The 16,428-nt window shown below is 43.5% G+C and overlaps 1 protein-coding gene across 1 annotated transcript in view; it reads left to right on the top strand.

Annotated features, from left to right (window-relative positions):
* LOC108937586 (probable G-protein coupled receptor 158) overlaps positions 1–16,428 on the top strand; it is a 38,722-nt gene that overhangs the window by 12,716 nt on the left and 9,578 nt on the right. Inside the window, exons 3-5 of the mRNA XM_029253297.1 lie at positions 7,970–8,072; positions 9,483–9,712; positions 12,759–12,827. Of these exons, the coding sequence (XP_029109130.1) occupies positions 7,970–8,072; positions 9,483–9,712; positions 12,759–12,827 (402 nt within the window). The remainder of the gene's footprint in view (positions 1–7,969; positions 8,073–9,482; positions 9,713–12,758; positions 12,828–16,428) is intronic.

Genomic DNA, 16,428 nt, shown 5'->3' with positions numbered 1-16,428 from the left:
TTAAGCGCTCATTATCTTCTGTAAAAATCTTGGATACAGTAATTTAAGGAGACTTTGAGACTTTTTATTTTAAAATTCATTACCTTTCAGCTACTTTAAAATTAAAACTTATTTCAAATTACCGAAAATGAAAATACTTGACTCCATGAACTCGTATTCTACGCATATTGTTGGTATATTTATCCCTTAAACGCATGCAGTGCTCCTCGTCTTTGTCGTTGATCACTGACACTCAGGAACACCAGACACAAGTTCCGAATACTGTGAAAGTGAGTGGATTGGAGGAGGTACCACACTCCTACTCTGTTTAAGTGCTTTTTACTGCTATCAGCTGGAATGGAGGGAAAACATAGGTCTCATTTGCTCTGATATAGACAGATATTTTAGGAAATAGACAAGTGAAGAAAGCGCAACTGGAAATAAAGAAACAAACAAATAAATAAATAGAGCATGTCTGTGTCTTCAACAATTTGTAGCCTGAGTACGAGGAACACTAGGAGCCAATTATGTCCAAGCTGAAGGACAACGCTGTGGAAGGCCATCTGGGATGACGGTATGGTGATGCAGGGGGGCAGGCTGACGTCTAGAGCCTTTCGCTTGTCTGCTGCCCTCACTGAAAAACACCCAGTGCCTTAGCAGACTGAGAGAAGGGGAGGTGTGCAGTGCTACTTCCACCACCAGTGGACTCCTGCCATTTCCTCTATGGTAAAAGGTCTCTTTGTTCGCCACGACAAGTCGAGCTCAGCCTTTTCTCCTTGCCACCGTCCCGTCGGTGGCGGGTTGCGTAAGGGCGCTCTCGGTCTAATTATAGGAGCGGGAAACATGCCGCATGCGCAGTGTTTGGGAGAAATAAATATTAAACTGGGAGCTGCTCCTGCCCAGTGCTCCCCGCAAGTGTCGCGATGGAGATAAAGCTCTCCAAGTGCCGCGATGCTAATGAAAGTTGGCTTCTCCAGCGTCCCAGGGTGGCCTACCTCCTCCCCTTCCTCCTTCTCACCGACTTCAATTTGCGGACTTAAAAATACATTAAAGATGTTGTCCTGCCACGCTGGAAATGGTGTTTTCTGTGCAAATTCAACGTTCGTTCCTATCGATATGTTGGTCTAGATATACACGCGCCCAGGTTGCCCTCTTCCTTGCCGCTCTCATCCTGACTCCTGTCGGAAAGTGTTTGTCCCTCTGAAGTAGACTGTCCTCCCTGTCTCCCTGTTTCGCGTCAGTGAGCGGGAGGCCCAGGATGTTTTTCTCCCGAAATGAGGACTCACAGGCAGCGGAGTCATCGTCGTGGCAGGCGGCCGGATGTGCCGGGGACTCGGGAGCCCTGTAACGCGCTGTTGGCCGCGTTGCCCCGCCTGCTAAGGTAGCGGCGGCCGCATTTGCGTCGAGGATCTTTTGCTCGAATGTGAATCGCCCGCAAAGCAGCTAAATAATGTAGCGCAATGCCGGAAACCTGATGAATTTTAGATCGAGGCCGGGAAAAGAAACGCCGTGGTGCGTGTTGACAGCAGATTTGGCAGTTCGCATGGTTTTGCGGACTTTCCCAGTTGTGGAGTTGAAAGGAAGAAACAATATTCCGTATAAAAAAACATGGAAACAAGATTCCCTATTTTCCATACAGCCTGTTCCACTAATATCTGGTGCTTATATTAAGCTGCCTTCTATCCATTGCTTATCATTGTTTTATCTGACATTTTTTCCACATCTATTTATTAATTTAGCTGACACTTTTCGCCAAACTGACTTACAATATTACGCTACTTGCAATTATTTATCCATTTATACTACTTGGTCATTTTTACTGCAGCAATTCAGAGTAAGCACCTGGCACAAGGGTCCTACAGCTAGAGGTGAGGCTTGAACATTCAGCCTTTTGGGTCCAAAAACAGTGGCGCTAACCATTACACTACCAGCTGCCCTAGATTTGTATTTGCATCTACCTTTTTTCATTCAGCAGATGCCTTTCTCCAAAGTGACATGCAGCTCAGAGAAATCAAACTCCACCAAAAACAGATGAAGAGCTTTGGACACAAACACAGGATTATCGACACACAGCTCGTCCATCTGATATCTCAGTTTCTGCACTGCATCGGCATTTGAAAATGCAACGGAACGTAAAAAATTGGAAAAATGCACGTGTCCTCAGAAACATGTAACTTGGCCATTTGTAATAGGAGGCAACAAAAAGCAAATGAACAGTTCCACAGCATAGCACGAATGCAAAAGTTGCAGTGTAATGTTCGCAGACTGATTCCAACGTATGTTGCTGTGACCCTGTGCTATTCATAAAACTAATAAAAAACATGCCAAGTCAAGACATTCAGCTTGAAACCCTGAGGGAAATAATAATGTGCGATACATTTATTTATCTTGTATTAAAAAGGAATTATTCAATTCAATTTATTTTTTATAGAGCGCTCTTCTCATGCAGTGACACAGAGCGCTTTAACACAGATATAAGGCATAAGAAAAAACACATCAGATAAAGAAACAAAGAATACAGTTGACTACCGACTGTCATAATACATATGCTTTTATAGAGATATAAGTACGCCTACTGGCCACAGAGAAAAGGAGCAAAACTCCCAACTGAAAATCGAGGGAGAAAAAAACCTCTGGAGGTCCAAGGGCCAGTGGTTGCCCACCCATCCTGGATATTCTAGATTAAGTAACAATTCTAAACCCGTTTACAAGTAATAATGATATTGTTGCTATACGGTAGCTCGAATCCCCAGTCCAACAAGGTACGTCTCATCCATCGTGGCAGTTGGTCATCATCTTCAGTCAGCATGGGATGCGTCTGTGACCACTGGCCGGCCTCCTCAAGTCTTATGTAGGGAGGCGATGTTCAACAAGGAGGAAAAACAGAGTTAAACAATTTCTAACTTGAACAAGTCAGTTTAATATGCATTAGTTTGAAGGTGATAAAAACAAACACAGGCAATGTGGGAACACAGGAATTATTCCAAAAAGATAATCTGGAGCAGGGAGGCTGATTCCTGGATGTTCATACCTTTGGGAATTCTTCCTAGTTCAATCAACAGCTTTGACCAGACTCTGCTGTCTCTTTTCCAAGAAGGGAAATATAATGCAATATTTTATATAATGTGTTTAGTCCTAATGTAGCCATGTCATAAATGACATTTCTTCCTATTTCAGAGACGATTTCTCTCCGCAGAAATCATTATAGAGTGTAATGAATACCATGTGCAGGCACACGTCCAGCTACACTACTGCTGCTTTTCAGACATCACTAGTGCCGACTCAAGGACCGTGTCTGAAATTTTTTGGGCAGGAAACGGGCCGGTGCTCACTCAGGGGACCACCACATGCAGGTTTCAATGCTTGCCTAATTATTTTTAGTCTGTTTTCAATGCTGCACTGCCTGCTGCGCCCACTCAGGATGCAGAAGGACACGAGTGAGCACCTGCAGACGGCTACTGGAAGCAGCAGTTGCTGGATCAGACTCCGCAAACCCCGCTGCCAGTTGCACTGCAGGTTACCCAGTTTTATGGCTCTTTACCAGGTAGTCCAACCTGAGCAGTGCGACTTATGGCTGAAGGAACATTGTTCCACATGTAGAGCAAGCCCCATTACTGTTCTTGACTTCGAGAGCCATCTTCCAACTTTGGTCCATGGATGACATGACATATAACATCTTACACTGCCTCTTCTGTTTAGAAACACAGTTGGTATTGGAAATAACACCAAAGCCACTTTCACCACTAAGTCACACTCAATAAAAGCTTAGTAATGCAGATGTCTCATTATTTATTCACTGATTAATTTCTGTAAAATCTTGGATGTAGTTATAATAAACAACACCATTTGCAGAAGTGACACAGTGGCACAATGAGAAGCTCTGCTCTCTCATAGCACCTGGGTGGTGCGGACATGGGGTTCCATCCCTGCTCAGTCTCTGTGGAGTTTGCATGTTCTGCCTATGTCTGCATGTGTTTGCTCTGGTTTCCTCCCACAGTCCAAGGACATGCTGTTCAGGTTCCCCCACATTGTGTGAGTGACAGAGAGAGTGTGTTCCACTGACCCAGTATAAGTAGTGTATCTTGCAGTGTAAGTCGCTTTGGTGAATAAGGTGTGTGGGCTGATAAAACACTACACAGAGTTCATTGGAAGTTGCTTTGGTGAAAAAACATCTCATGAATATGTTAATGAGGGGCTTTTTACATTAATATCTTCATTAACTCTGAGCTGCATTAAAACGAAACCCAATTTAAAATGATTGAAAATGAACATGCTTGTTTCCATACACTTTTTTAAATGCACGTTGTTGACCCATTCATTCGGTAAACATGCAGTGTTTCTCATCTTGTTATTGACCAGGAATCAAGAGGACCATTTACCAGGAACTGAGAGAGGGCTCAGATTCTTTGGAGAACTTGGTTGTCAAAAAATGGACTAATAAATAATTTTTTTCTTGTAGATCGCTTTAGAGAAGGGTTAAATTAATAAATCTGAATATGAATGTGGGGGGGGGTGCGGTGGCACAGTGGCACAGTGGGTTGGACCAGGTCCTGCTCTCCAGTGGGTCTGGGGTTCGAATCCCACTTGGGGTGCCTTGCGACGGACTGGCGTCCCGGCCTGGGTGCGGCCCCTCCCCCTTCAGCCCTACACCCTGTGTTGCTGAGCTAAGCTCCGGTTCCCCGCGACCCCGTATGGGACAAGCGGTTCAGAAAGTGTGTGTGTGTGAATTTGAATGTAATAGTCTAAATGCTCTAATAACCTGGCTCTGCCATGCAACTAAACTATTACTTGTAATAATAATCTGTAGTGTAAAAGTATAATATTCATCAGTCTGCTTATAAATAGTTGTCATATTTAAAACATTCAAAAGAAGATCCTTAAAACCTTTTAGTTTCTTACATTTAAGGTCCTGTGTTCAAGGTACCACATGTTGTGAAGAAAAGTTGCCCAATATTTGCCATTTTGAACAATTTTTATGACAAATGGGCATGTTATATTTACTTAACTGTCGAAGGAGATTTGCAGCGTTTGATGATCACCCTTACAGTACACACACACACACAGTATCTGAACCGCTTGTCCCATACGGGTTCACGGGGAGCCGGAGCCTAACCCCAAAGCACAGGGCATGGGGCTGGAGGGGGAGGGGCCACACCCAGGATGGGACACCGGTCCATAACGAGGCACCCCCAGCGGGACTTGAACCCCAGACCCACCGGAGAGCAGGACCCAGTCCAACCCATTGCGTGACCACACCCCCCGCCCTTACACTAATTAACCTATTTACATAGCTGTGTAATCCTACTGTATAAATTCAGGGGAGGTACCTTAATCAAGGGTAGTAAGACGGGAGTGAGATTTGAACCCAGGACATTCTGCCTGCAAGGAGGCAACCAGAATGTGCAAACATTCTTCAAGCACAATAAAATTCGTACCATTTTTAAAATTCATATGATTTTTCAAAGGCCTTCTCATATTGCAGAAAAGGAAATATTATGTAATAACATTATGCAAATATATTATCTGTAACTGTCAAGCGTGTTTCACGAGGGGGCTGGATGGAAATGATTTATTCTGCGTGCAGCAGAATGAAGGAAGCTGGATCAGGGAGCTATCAGCACATGATGGGAGCTGGTTGAGAAATAATCAAACTCATGTGTCTGCATATGAATGTATGTATCTATTTATTAAGCCTTTCATTTGTGATGGGACATTATGAGATGAGTACTACATGCTCCTGAAATTATACCTTTATGCAGTCACAGTTTTCTGTGGCTAAAGTTGTGCTCTTCAGCAGTGTACAGGGCTTCCCCCATGCTCTGGAATAATGCAGCGTTTCATGATTGCCAGTGATTATGCCAAAAGACAAACGGCATCTGATGGACTTTTACAAGGCGATGGCTCAGCCGTGACATGGGAAAAGCCAAACGAGCCTTCGCCTGGGGCCACGTTCAGAAAAATATTTTGCTTGTTAGGGTTTCATCCATGATGATCATCATCATTCCAGCTCACATGAATTATTCAACTGCGAGCCCCGGAGATACACTTTGCGCATCCATTTCCCTGTCTGTGCATATGCAACGTAGCTACCTGACCACTGTAACACAGGGAAGGACACAGACCTAGTGGTTCATTTTCCACACTGGATCCAGCTGTTGTACCTTTAAGGGAGGTGTTTTGAACCATCCAGCTTGTACCCCACCCTTTGGCCAGTGTTTTCCATCACACACTTTGGATAGGCAACGAATTGCTGGATTTATCAAAGCAAATGAGATGGCACAGGTCTATATGATGCTGGAACAGTAAAATTTGTCCTGCAGTTTGAATCTATAACCTTTCGGGAACAATTTCACTTCGGCACCCACTTCACCACCTGGTACCCTGGATGATGGCTTTGATTTCTTGTGTTTGTGCTGTAGAAGGTAATTTAGTGTCGACTAAAAGGGGAACTGCAGGGAAAATTTAGGGTCGCTTGAAATGGTGGCTCAGTAATCACCATTAGATAGAAAAACGCATATGGCAATTTACAGTTTATATGAATACCCTACGGATTCGGTTGCTTTGTGCTACAAAAGCAATAATGGAGGAGGACAAGTTAATGGCTCCTGCAGACAGAGTGTGTACACTACATATTTTCTTAGCGGCTTCTTTTTGTGGCGATCAGGATTGCTGTATGTGTTTCATAGTTGGTGTTAGATTGCGAATTCAAAGAGAGAAGCAGATAGAGGGATGCATGGTCTTTCCAATTTATGCTCTCCATCCACTGTTCAGTATCAAGTCCTTTCTAAATTCTTTGTGAAGTATAACTTCCTTTCAAAGGTATATCAAGGAAACCTAAATTTGCATCTGTGGGTTGTGCTGATTGTGTTCTTCGCCAACACATTGTCCCTTTTTGAATCCACCCCTGTAAAGTCTCCCCTCCTCACACCAATCCAAATGCAGCAGGAGTTTCAGATTCTCACCTGTAGACTGGGTGAGCTCCATGTACAGCCCCCACAGAACAGTGTTTATTTTGAAACTCACAAATGGCCTCATAAAGTTCAAGCCCTTAGAGTTTGATTCAGTTCATAACCCGCTAATGGGTGCTGAGTCATTACTGAAGGCTTGCATCCAAATCATGATTCATTAGGCAAAAGGGCTTGAGGTAAGAGCTCTGAATAGGCAGTGGGGCAGCAGATGGTGTAGTGGTTATTGTTACTGCCTTTTACTCAAAGGATGTTGGGTTGATTCTCACCTCTTCTTTACTACCCTTGATCTAAACCCAAACTTATACTGCAAAAATTATCATAATGTATAAATGGTTAAATTAGTATAAATTGCTTTGAAGTGAAGTGTCAGCTACACAAACATAAATAATTCATAACAGGGAAGATTGGAAAAGCTGCCTGGCTCCTTCAGAGATTTCACATCACACAGAAAGAGAATGCAAACAGAATGGGAATGTTGAACAACCTTAATCAAGTTCGCTATCACAATGTTTTTAGCTTGTGTCTAGTGGTAGTCATATTTTATGGGTTGAATCAGGGAACAATCAGCCTTGAATATGAGGTTTTTTTTTTACTTTCAGTGATTTTTATTTATAAATTCAAACTAATTCCTTTGCAATTTTATATATTTAATTTAATTAAAATCTTAACATAAAATCTTACAAGTCAGTAAGTATTCTTTGTTTATTATAGCTTTATCTGGGATTTTTACTAAACGCACGCAGTGAATAAATCCAGGAACATCCCTATTATTAAGCTGTTTTCGACTGAAACGTTCTTGAGATAAGGAGCCTGTGTTTAGATCTCAGTGTCCGGAGATATAACAACAGAGGAAAAGTTTGTCCTTCTATAGTTGCTATGACATTTGACTTCAATCACTGTCAATGTCTTTTCATTATACTGAAATGCTGGAAAAATAATTATACATTTTAGAAATCATAATAACATTATTAATTGTGAATTAATTACTAATTCTCTGATGTGTGTTTTGCTCTCATTGACAGTGCAAACCGATCGTCGGCCATGGATTCATCCTAGACAAGTACAGGTGTCACTGCCGTAAGGGCTTCTACCATCCCAGCAGAGTGGCGCTCAACGGCTTCCAGAGTGAGTATCACTTTCACCAGCCGTTCATTTCTTGCATCAGTGACTGGGAGGAAAAACAAGTATGATGTAAATTCAGTTTTATTCAGACTGAATTAGCACATTTAATAGTTCAAATAAAAGTACTTTAGATAAGACGCACATATTTTGAAACAAGCAGAAATATTTTTTTCTGTGACATGCATCACACAGTGTTGACCGTAGTGCATCAGAGAACACACATGCTCCTTCATCGTTTTAATATTTTGCACAGCTGGTGTCAATTTGCGTCAAGTTTCGATCCTACCCAGTGAGAATCGAAGTTCTGTGATAGAAATTCAGTTGATTCTCCTTGGTTATTCCATGGAGGAAGGTAAATGAACATCACAAAGACACAGCATCACTCATTAGGCTCTATCTATCCCTATCTATGTATATTGTTAATACATAAATTCACCCCACACCTGCCTCTGCCCCTGTCCTCGTCCCGGTCCCTGAGACTGGGTTACAGCACAGTGTCCACTAAGAAGACATGGTGAGGATCTTGTGTGCGATTACTGAAAACAATACAGCAGTATCCCACTTCAGCTGGCCTTCCTCCACAATATAACAAGCCCCCACTTACCCTGCAGGGGTGTCCTTTATACTACCTCTGCATAACAGAGACACTTTCTTGCCATAACCTGTCTATTCTCACTGTGTTACTGTGGAGACAGGGGTCAGGGACGACACAGAGTTTAAAAACAAAACAGATATAAATTTCGATTCAACCTATGTTTAGATTTTTCTTATGTAACTCCTCCTCCGTGTTGCTCTGGGCCTTCGCTCATTTTCAACAGATCTTTCGGGTGGAAAGGCGGTGAATCACTGCAGAGTCACTCACGCCTTAATGAAACAATAGCTCTGCTGCATCATACATGCATTTACATAAATGGTTTTTTAAAAAAATTCTCACTCAAATATGTACATATCTTGTACGCTGCTTAGATCCGCGCAGCAGGATGTTATCAGGACATCATGCATAATTCATCATCTGCATTATTCTAAACGTGCGTATTGTGCATGTTCATAGATTAATGAAGATGCAAGGTGACAGGGCTGTTTAGTATGCGTTTCAATCCGCCCTCATGTCGCTTTTTGTTGTTTTTGTTGGATTAAAGATAGAGGAACACAGAAGCATCTCGCTGAAGTGATTCAGATTCCCTCTGATGGCTGCATTTGCTCAGCCCCCCGTGGGTGAGGAGCCCTCTGTGGGCGCGTGTCGGTTCAGTGACCCCACTAAGCGATTACAAAGGGTCGTGTTACAGTTGGGGTGTTAGATGTAAAGTTACGCCCAGGCAGGACTGAAGGGGGCAGGTTGATGGTTCAAGATTAGAGGAAGCTGGGCCAAATGTATCCTCTCTTCTCTGACTCCCCTCACACCCACCTCCACAGGAAGGGAGAAGTCACAGGATGCTTCGGATGGCCTGTCCGAGGAGGCTGCGACGGAGGGTGTGGCACCCTGTCTGCCGTGCCATGAAGGCTGCACCCACTGCAAGGACGACTCACCCTGCTTGGCCCAAGAAGATAGGCTGCTCCGCCTGGCCGTGCTCTCCTTCCAGGGGCTCTGTGTATTAGCGGCAATTATCAGCATGCTGTTCGTCTACCACTTCCGCCGGAGCAAGGTGAGCACCGTGACTTGGTTCTTGGTTTTAGCACAGATGAAGTAGAATGAGCTCCCTCTTCCCCTTGTAGCTGCTGAATCCATCCCAGCTTTCAAAAAGGGTCTCAAACCCATGTTGTTCAGAGCCATTTCCTTCCTGATCTGCTGACAGCTACATGAACAGAGCCCATGCCGTTGCACCCTTTAGCAAAACACTTAGTCTTAACTGTTGTACTGAATTTTGAAGTTCAATAAATGAGGACAGTGTGGAAAGACTAGGGGATCCAGTGATCTACTATTTTGTTTAGTTGTTTGTACTGTTATAGTATGTTATGTTATATTAAACTTATGCTGTTACCTTACATTCCATCAGGTTATGATATCAGGTGTTACCTTATATAACATTGTTACATTTCGCTGCATTATATTGCATTGTCTTAGGTTATATTACATTACATTACATATGTTACGTTGTGTTACTTGACATTGTGGTACGTTACCTTTCCCTTCTTTACATTAAATTATGTTACATTAAGTTGTTAGCTTCTGTTATGTTACGTTAAATTATGTTGTTACGTTACCTTGCCTTATGTTCGTTTGTTACATTGTTTCTTTGCGTTATTTTACAATACGCAATGCTGTGTTGGGGGGGGGGGGCGTGGTGTGTTGGACCGGGTCCTGCTGTCCGGTGGGTCTGGGGTTCGAGTCCCGCTTGGGGTGCCTTGCAACGGACTGGCATCCCGTCCTAGGTGTATCCCCTCTCCCTCCAGCCTTATGCTCTGAGTTGCCGGGTTAGGCTCTGGCTCCCCGCGACCCTGTATGAGACAAGCGGTTCGGAAAATGTGTGTGTGTAAGTTGTTAGCTTCTGTTATGTTACGTTAAATTATGTTGTTACATTACCTTGCCTTATGTTTGTTTGTTACATTGTTTCTTTACATTATTTTACAACACGCAATGCTGTGTTAGAAGGGGGCATAGTGGTGGTGCAGTGGGTTTGGTCGGGTCCTGCTCTCTGGCGGGTCTGGGGTTCTAGCCCTGCTTGGGGTGCCTTGCGACGGACTGGCGTCCCGTCCTGGGAGTGTCCCCTTCCCCTCCGGCCTTACGCCCTGTGTTGCCCGGTTAGGCTCCGGTTTGCCGCGACCCCACTTGAGACAAGTGGCTTCAGACAGTGTGTGTGTGTAATGTTGTGTTATGTTATGTTACCTTATATTATATTACTTTATTCTGTTACCTGAGTTACTGGTCCCTACTCCTACTGTAGTGCTCTTGACCTCAAGGTGATCACAGAAGGACATGCTAAAGGCAACTCCTCAGCAAAAGGCCTTTGAGTGGTGGACATCCAGAGCACCCAGGAGCACCCTCAGAGAAATGACGCACAGGGACCTGGACCCACAACCTATGGAGTTGATGGGGAACAACATTCCTACAAACAATATCTGGTCAACAGATAAAATTGTACAGTGGTGTTTATACTGATGGTGGGAGATCTCATATGCCAGATGGGCTCCCTTCTGTCCAGAAGCTCTCCTTCTCTGTTCTACTGCAAGGCCTTTAGAGGCTTGCCAAGCCGACCATTTGATGTGACACTTCAACAGTACTCGTTTCGTCCAGGCTGCTAGGGACACACGTGTCAGAAGGATATTTGTCTCCACTACCCATTTTCCCACCACGTTGGATCACATGACATGCAACTCGAACACCAGCTCAATAACATCTCCATTGACCGCAGGGTTGGTCGGACGAACACCTGTCTCCGGACCTGAGCAGAATAGTTATGCTAAATAATGCAAAATATTTATCACTGCGTCTTTGATGCATAATGAGCGAGAGATTATGACTGTTGCTCGCCTTCCCGTGTGGCGTGCAAAGGTCAGGTCTTACGGCATCTTCCAGCAGGTCCCATTCCAGTTGAACCAGAAATATGAGCTCTCCTTTTGAACCAGCTGTGTTAAAACCCTTGCCAGCTGTCGCACTCCTCTCAAAGCGAACCTGGGTGGAAAGGCAAGCGACAAAACCCACAGCTTGACGGCTTATGTGAATAAAACCAGTAAATCCTCAGATCTGGCAACATGCGCCGCGTTATCCCTCAGCACACCGGTGCGTTCGAGCGTGCTCAGTACAGCACGTTCCTCCCACTACCGCCTCTTCGCTGGGATTCTTTTTGCTTTTTTCTGCATTATTATGCATAAGCTGAGCTTTTTCAGGGAGGAGGAAACCATCTCTCCATTGACCACTGAAGTCACACCGAGGTGTAAACACAAACTCCACAACTTCATCACCATCAATTATTCACCTAGCAATTCTCTCCAAGGTGATTTACAGTGTTAAGATTCTTGTAGTGATTTACCCATTTAAACAGCAGGGTAATTTTTATTTATCAGTTCAGGGTAGGTACCTTGATCAAGGGTACAAGAGCAGCAGGTGGGATTTAAACACATGATCTTCTGATTTCAATGCAGTGGCTCTAACCACTACTCCATCTGCTGTCGCGGAGTGACATCCATTACCTCTGATGACGATAGTAGGCCACCGAAAGGAAACATTCCTTGTTCAACTGCTCCAGCATGTATACGCTACAGTGCAATATTCAATTGCTAAAATTAGCTAAATTCAGCTGAAAACGTTGGCAAAACATCAAAATAATTCATGCACAATAAAGAATATTGTCATGAGACATGGCAGCCTGTCTGACAGAAAATGACGGTGACTTCTGAGTGGTTGATGATTTGGGGTATGGATGTCCAACAAGGTGCTTTACCCTGTAATGTACTCTTGAGTGTGTAACGTCTGGATTGATGCTTTGCACCATTAAATGTTTATATGTATCTAAAAAAAATAGTAAGGTGATCAGGAATCATGGATATTCAGATAAACTCTTATGCAGCTACTTGTGCGTTGAACAATGGTTCATATAGTGGAAAATAACAAACTAACTGCACTTAAGAATCTGCATCTAAGCCTGTCTTTCTGCTAATGTAATGCACACATTGTATTCTTCTATGAGATCTATGTTGCTAAATGAATAAATGTAACTGTAATTCATCTCCTTTGCTGATTTTCTATCTTAGAGGATCAAAGCATCTGGACTGATCCTCCTGGAGGTCATCCTCTCTGGATCTATCCTTCTCTACTTCCCGGTGAGTTATAGGCTCTGATTTTGTTCCTGGACATTGAGGATTTGTGGGCAGCAGATTGTGTACATTCCAATCATGCTTACATTGCCATGGATACCACTGCATGTTTATGCCACTTTAATGTCATTAGGGTGAGGACCTCAATGGGCAAGGAGCCCCTTGGAAAAGAAATGCCAGTTAAGGTGCAGAGGAGCCATTTAAGGTTTGGGCACCAAGTTAGATGGGAGGTCTACCCATTGGGATGGGGGTTTGTATCACTGGTCTGATGATGGAACAAGTTCGAGACTGGTTACAGTTTAAAAAATGGTAAAAAAATCAGCATCATGACATCTGCGGGACCTGGTCACTCCCTACAGCCACTAAAAGTGCTGTGCTCCTCTACCTCTGGGTACTTGGTAGTCCCACACATAAGGGTTCAAAATCAGTTGTTTGTAGGTTCTTGGTTTCTACACAAATGAGGTGGAATGAGTTACCTCTGTCCCTCAGAGCTGCTGAATCCATCCCAGATTTCAAGAACAGTCTCAAACCTGTCACTGATGCACTTGCTTGCATTTATTCATTTTGGATGCTTTTCTCCAAAGCGTCATACATCTCAGAGAAAATACAATTTGTGCATTACATAGGAGAAAGAGAGACTTAGTTGCCGATACGTGATTCTTGAGTAAACCTAGTTTGTTTCTTTCCACTTTATACACCGATGTTCATTGCTTGAGTAAGTGCATAAAACTCATTATAGACGATTCCTGATCATCTTCCTACAAATACTCTTTTTTTTTTAAAGGTAAAAGCTCATCTTTTGTTTTGTTTTTTTGAGTTCACTGTTAATGCTGCAACTTTGAATATTTCACTTGTCTTTAGTCAGATTCTGGGAATAAAGTAATCTTTTCAGTGTCCTGAACCCATAAAGCACTGGGTTCGCACAGCTTGATGTTTTCCTTTTTAAAAATAATCATACTTGACTTTTCGGTTCCTTGTAAAAGAACAAACCCCTTTTCCTCTGCCAGCATCTGGTCCACTACTGCATTCAGTGCATTTTTAAAGGAGCCATCAAGTTCAAACATTTACATCTTAAAAATAAATCTGATGATTATTTAATTAGTATCCATGCTGAGAATGTCACTTTTCCTCTGTTTTGTACGACTGCATACTGAACACACCTCATCTGCCACTTCTAAATCTATTAGACCTTTCTTTCATTTGTCTGCATCCCAGTTGTCCAATTTCTCAGCTGGAAGTTGTATGTTTTCGGCCAGTTATAGAATCTTCAGGCTCTGAAATGGATTTTCAATTCGGATCATACGGAACCATTTCTGGAATGTTGCTGGAATGATGGCGAAACATCATCCATTAAATTGATTTCAGGTTAAAAAAAGAAAAAGAAAAGATCCATGTATGATTTACTCTGCTGCCTCATGGGAAATTTGCTCAGAATGGTGAGGCTCCTGCTGTCCACGGCGCACAAAATGATTGATAGCCGGCCTGAAAAGGATTGTGGGTAAAGGCCCAAAAGGCATCCTCGTGTGACAGCCTGGCACAGTGAGGGTCGCGTGAGCTGATTTACCTCCTGCTGCTATACAGACACCAGTGCTCCGCAGCACTTTACAGAAGGGCAGAGCGGATGGTGAGGAGCAGATGAGCTTCGCTGTGGGTCGATCGAACGCTGCAAGCCAGAAAAATGGCTCCCGGGAGCACACCTGCTCAATAATGACATTGTGGCATCTTTTTGCATTTAGTCAGTTGACGCTTTAATCCAAAGGGACTTAAATGAAAACAGCACTGGAGCTGAATGCAAACTGTGTTTTTTATTCAACTGTGACTAAGAACGTCGGCTGCTTTGTGGATGAGCCGTGTTTCAGCTGTTCCAACAGCTGGGGGAATGTACAGGCCTATGGTCGTAGAGAGCGGGTTTGCCAGGGCTGCTGCGGTGAAATGTGGGGTGCTGTGTGATGGACCTCGTGGCGGCAGATGACTAATACAAACCGTCTGAGCGCCAGATCTCCACAGACAGATCGGCTGCTGTTCCGCCCCCTCTGCACATTTGACTCCTCTGTCATCTGTGGCATTTAGATACATGTCTTCCCCCCTTTCTGTCGTCTCACGGAATCCTTTGCATAGAAAAAATTAATCGAAAACATTTTACACTTCCCCGGCGTCTTGCTGGGCTCCCTGGAATCCTGCTCTGAGTTTTTCTGCATCCGCCCGATGTGCACGTCTGGTTTGATCAGAGCCGCTGTGCTCCATCGATCGCGGAGAATTTCAGATCACATTACAGCGCGAGAGCCACCTCTGCGGCGAAACAGCCACAGGCCGCTCGTTCGAGGAGCCAAAGGGTCAGAAGCTGTTAGTCGCAAGCGACACCAAAATTGTTCTGCTTTTGGTTTCATTTTTCAGCATGAGCCTCCACTCGTGGCTGCAGCCTTGTCGTTTTTGCAAATCTAAATCCAACCACAGAACCTTCCGGACCATTTCAGCCATCAAGCTGCAGGGCTGAGCTTCGCGGCTGCCCACTTATATCACATTTATACGACTGGATATTTCAAGTAAAGCGACTCAGTTTCAGCGCCGTGCACCTGATGGACAAGAAGTCAGTACATAACTCATTTTGTTCATAACTCCAAAGTCACCTTTAATACCAATAACTTTCAGTAAAAGGTTAATAATACACTCAACCCTTTCTTTATTTATTGGTTATTTTCTGTGAAATATTGGAAACAGTGATAATAAAATAAGAAATACTTTGTAAGAGATTTTATTTTGATACTTTATTAACCTAGAAATATGTTGTCTGCCACAGACTCCTATTCAGTGCCGGTTGTTGACTGATTCATCCCATAAACACGTTCCTCATCTTAGTTATTGATCACTGACTCAGGAACACCAGACATGACTTGTAAACACTGTGGAACTGAATTGAATTAAACTGGTTCCACACATTTTTAGGTGCTTCATTGGCTTTAGTCATTTTGGAGGGGAAACAATTTTGCTACAAACAATTTTTCCAACAAACAAATTTTAGAAAGTAGATAAGTAAGAATATAAATTGATTAAACTTGCAAATGTTTGTGTCTCTGAAAATTTGTAGCTCAGTCGTTTGTAATATGAGGAAGCAGAGCAGTAGTGCAGGTGCCCAGAAACATACCTGCTGACTATATGATTTTGAGTATGTGAGTTTGTGTACATATATTGTTTAACATCAGGAAAAAAAAACACCCTTGGCTCACTCAGAGTGAGGGAGCGATGGGGGAGGGCAACGCGTGAATGAAAAGCGACGCTTGTTTCCTCATCATAAATGTTTTAAAAAGCGCAGCAGAGCACTTTCCTGTTCCAAAGACAGAAAGAACATTTTTGTCCTCAAGAGCTTCTCGGTTCCCAGGATTAATTAGATGTGCTTTCAAACAGCCTGTCTGTCGTCCTCAACTCAGATAGCTCCGCTAGTGCCGCAGCCTGGCTCCAAACTGGGGGATGAGATCGTCCGAGTGACTAGCATATGGGGTCCGGTTCCCCCGGGAGTATCCTCTCGCTCTATCTGTGGTGAAAACAGAAAAAAACGAGTCTCGGTGGTCCGATACCTCAAAGCCACCTGGATCGCTTGCACTGTTTCATT

This window comes from Scleropages formosus, chromosome 7, assembly GCF_900964775.1.
Source record: "Scleropages formosus chromosome 7, fSclFor1.1, whole genome shotgun sequence".
In the NCBI taxonomy this organism is placed as follows: domain Eukaryota; kingdom Metazoa; phylum Chordata; class Actinopteri; order Osteoglossiformes; family Osteoglossidae; genus Scleropages; species Scleropages formosus.
This window is presented reverse-complemented; position numbering and strand designations above follow the sequence as displayed.